The 3,825-nt window shown below is 56.4% G+C and overlaps 1 protein-coding gene across 1 annotated transcript in view; it reads left to right on the top strand.

The window, feature by feature from the left end:
- Positions 1–38: 38 nt before the first annotated feature.
- The window catches only part of Gbx1 (gastrulation brain homeobox 1), a gene marked incomplete at its 5' end in the record, with an annotated part of 16,969 nt that continues 13,182 nt past the window's right edge, over positions 39–3,825 (top strand). Inside the window, 1 exon segment of the mRNA XM_013504621.1 lies at positions 39–59. Within this exon segment, the coding sequence (XP_013360075.1) occupies positions 39–59 (21 nt within the window).

The raw sequence follows: 3,825 nt of genomic DNA, 5'->3' as shown, positions 1-3,825 counted from the left end.
GGCCGAGCCGCCGCCGCCCGCGCCCGCGCACTTCGCAGAGACTTTCCCGAGTCTGCCGGGTAAGTGGCGGGCGCGGGGGGCGCTCGGCGGAGCCGCCCGCCGCGGGTCGCGACTCCAACCCAGTTCCCAGCGCGGCGTCGCCGAGCCCACAGCCCGTGCTCCTGGGTCTGCAGAGCGCCGACCCCTCGCCAGAGACTTCCCGCCTCCTCCAAGCCCTAGCCTCCCCAGCGCCTTCGCCCTGCAGCCTCGCCCACCGCCTCAGAATCCCTGCGCTGTTCTCGGTACAGGGTGGGGTCGCGGTGCACCCAGGGCCCCGGGGAGAGGCGCGCGGGGATAGCTGCCGCGCCTGCAAAGAGGGTGCGTCTGGCCCCTGAGAAGACTGCTCTGACCTTCCGCGCGCAGGTAGCCGCGCGCAGGCACGGGGCAGGTCGAAAGGTGCCTGTCGCTTCACCTTGGCCGCAGACATTACTTCCGAATGGGCAGCTTGGGAGCTAAGCCGAGAAGACGCAGGTAGCGGCGCTCCCAGCTCGCACCGCAGGGGACCAGGGCTGCGGGGAGGCCCAGAGGCATTATGCCGGGCTGAGTTGGGTGTGGCCCTAAAAACCCCAGCTGAGAATCTGGTGTCCATTCAACTAAGAGGTCACTCAGGACCCCCGGGAAGGACGGGCAGGGCTAATTGAGGGGCCGCTGGCTGGAATCAGTGCACTTAGAGCCCGGCTGTCCTCCCTGTTGCTGCTTGACCGTTATCCGGGCAAATGCAGGTTTCTGAGATCCGCAACTTAGACAATTTAGGGAAGACAGGGCCACACCTAAGCGTCCACTTCCTCAGCATCAGGATGAATGTCCCCTGCTTGGCCACTCACTGTGCCCTGCTTAGCAGGGGGAAATGACCCCAGAAGGCCTGGGGACAAGGGGACCCCAGAGTCCTTGGCCAAGAAAGGCCGCTCCCAGTGACAGGTTCCTGGTCCTCCTTGAAATTGTGCCAAGGGCTGCTCACCCTTGCAGACCCCAAGGACGGCATGGAGCAGGTGCCCCCTTGGTTGTGCTGGCGCTGGGGATCCAGCTGCTGCTTTCCTTTTGGTTTGTACCTGGCTGGGCTGGAAGAATCCCAGGGCTGAAGTCAGAGCCCTCGCCTACTCTAGGGAAACAGCAGCACCCAGAGGTGGGAGAAATGTCCGCATGGTGAGGGGGCAGGCGTGGGGCAGAGGAGCCAGGATTAGTGGAGTTTTCAGAATAGGATGGAATGAAGGAAGGCAGAAAACACCACCAAAGAGACATCGAGGAGGCCTAGGACCTGCAGGCAGTGAGCAGGCACATCTAGGAAGGAGGAGGTGGGGGAGAGGCAGAGGAGTCCCCAGGTGGAGAGAACTGGGGGGTCCTCAGACCACAGGAAAACAGCAGCTTGTCTACGCTGTCCAGTCTCCCCGTTCTTATTTGGACCCGTGTGTATATTGAATATTGGCTATGAAAGCAGGTATTGATGGAGAGGAGTAGGCGGAGGAAGAGAACAGAGGAGAAATGTGCAGGTGAGAACGAGGGAGGGGACAGGGAAGGAGCTCAGCGCCTCTGGGTGGGAAGCAGGACGCTGGAGAAGTGAGCACTTTCCCGGGACCGGAAGTTCTGGCCTGGGAGGCCTGGGAGAGAGCTAAATAAAAACACCAGGGGGTGGGAGGAATTTCATAGGAAGAATGGTCTTCTGTAAGGGGTTTTCGGTACCAGGAGTGATGGGGAGCTGGAGGTATATGGAATGATGGAGCGAAGGTCTTCCTTGTCCAAGGAGACTGTTGGAAGCCAAAACTGAGCATCGAGTTGTTCTTGAAATCAGGCAAGGGCTCCATCGCTAGGCCTCCATCGCTAGGCATGCCGGGAGGGAAGGCGTTGAGAGTTGTGGGATGAAGGTCAGCCGGGGGAGATGCAGAACAGGTCGCGGTGGGCAGAGCGGTCAAGAGGGCAGGCCCCAGCAGGGACACCGGAGGGCTTGGGGTTGGGGTCGCCTGCGTCTCCCGCAGCAATCCCAGCCCTCTCCACAGCCGCTCACACCCACCTTCCCAAGTGTGGGATTTCCCTGAGATGGCCACAAAAAGAAAAGGTGGTTCTGAAGTGTCAGGCATCCAGTCCATTTGGGGAGTGGCAGCGCCCGCCCGAGCCGCAGTGGTGGCCACGTCAGATCATTTGGGGGCGTGAGGGGTGAGGCAGGGGGCTCCGCTGCGGGCCTCTGGGGTGGAGACCTTCACAGCCGAAGGTTCTGGGTAAGAGTGCAGAGGTTAAGGTGACAAAGGTGTTGCTCTCCTGCTGGGAGTGGGTGACGTGGGGCTGAAGGAATTAATTTACAGTCGTTTAATGGTTCCCAGTTACCAGCCCCTTAAATGCACTTCTAGTGAAGATGGGTTCATTTGAGGGGTGAGGAGTGGAGTTCTTTTTTTGGAAGGGGTGGATTGCAGGGGCTGGTTTTCTTTTAATTGGCCGAGAGTAAAGACTGACACCACTGGCTTGCTACGGTTGACGGAGAATAAGCAGAACTTCAGTATGACACGATTCTAGGGCTAGACGCTGTGTCCACAGATGGTAAGAATCGCTGTGTGTGGGAAGAGGGGGTCGGAGGGGCGTTGGGAGTGGTTGCCGAAAAAGAGTCCTCGGTTCGGAGCACGGTGAGCTGTGGGCTAACTGGGGCAGGTCTTCCAGTAGGAGTGGCAAAGAAAAGAGAATTTTGAGCTGGTTGGGAAGATTAAGGCCTGAGTCAAAAGGCTAGCGTGCTTGCCTCGCATGTGTGAGGCCCTGGGTTCCATCCCGAGCCCGGCAAAACAGAAAGCATGAATTAATGGCAGAGCCTAAAACAGTGCTGGCTGGTAGAACTGTACTGTTTTAAAAAATAGTGTTCCTTGTGTGTTGTTTTAAAAGTTTTTACTTAGCCACGTTGAAAAGGGAAAAGAAACAGGTTAAGTGGATTTTTAAGAATACACATTCTTGTAATCTAATAAATTCAACGTATTTTCATTGTAGCACTAATATATATGAATATTTTAATGAGATATTTGTTTGGTTGGGTTTTTTGACACTGGGTCTCACTATGTAGTTCAGGCTGGTCTTGAAATCACCATGTAGCTCAGGCTGACCTCGAACTCTCGGCAATCCTCCTGCCTCAGCCTCCCGAGTACTGGGATTACAGGTGTGCACCGCCACCTCTGGCTTTAATGTATCTTCCCTGTACTCTTTTGTACTGAGTTTTGCAGATGCAGTGTGTGTTTTACACCCCCAGCCCACCTCAGGTCAGCCTAGTCGTGTTTCAGGGCCAGGAGCTCCATGTGGCTGGTGGTGACTATTCACCATAACATGTCTAGAGAGCTGTGAGCCAGAATCAGGTGAACGTAATGGGGCAGGGGCTTCAAACTGGGGTGCAGAGGGGCCCCTTGAGTGATCATCAGGAATAATGGAGAGAAGAGAGTAGTAAGCTCCCCACCTCAGGGAAGCAGGGAATCCCTCCTCCAGTGGGCCGAGCGGAGATGACCCGGGGCGTCTGCGGGTTCCTGTGAGTCCCGGCTGAGCGTCATCGAAGCTGACTTGCAGTGTGCAAGATCTGTGCAGATCCATGCATGTCACAGAGGTGAGGCGTGAAGAGGATGCCGAGCGCCTGGGAAAACGCAGAAGGAAAGTTTAAATCAGGGGTGTGTGGCGCGGCAGCTCACTTGTGGAGGAAAAGGTTAGGCTGCCCAAGCGCAAAAGCAGAAGAACTGGGGGACGATGTTAGAAGGACGATAACATCAGGGAGAGACTAATGCAAGGCATGAGGATGGATGGTGTTATTCTTTTTTTTTTTTTTTTTTTTTT

The sequence above is a fragment of the Chinchilla lanigera genome, unplaced genomic scaffold, assembly GCF_000276665.1.
Source record: "Chinchilla lanigera isolate Chin_1 unplaced genomic scaffold, ChiLan1.0 scaffold00090, whole genome shotgun sequence".
In the NCBI taxonomy this organism is placed as follows: domain Eukaryota; kingdom Metazoa; phylum Chordata; class Mammalia; order Rodentia; family Chinchillidae; genus Chinchilla; species Chinchilla lanigera.
The sequence above is the reverse complement of the archived record's forward strand: the minus strand, read 5'-3'. Positions and strand labels throughout refer to the sequence as shown.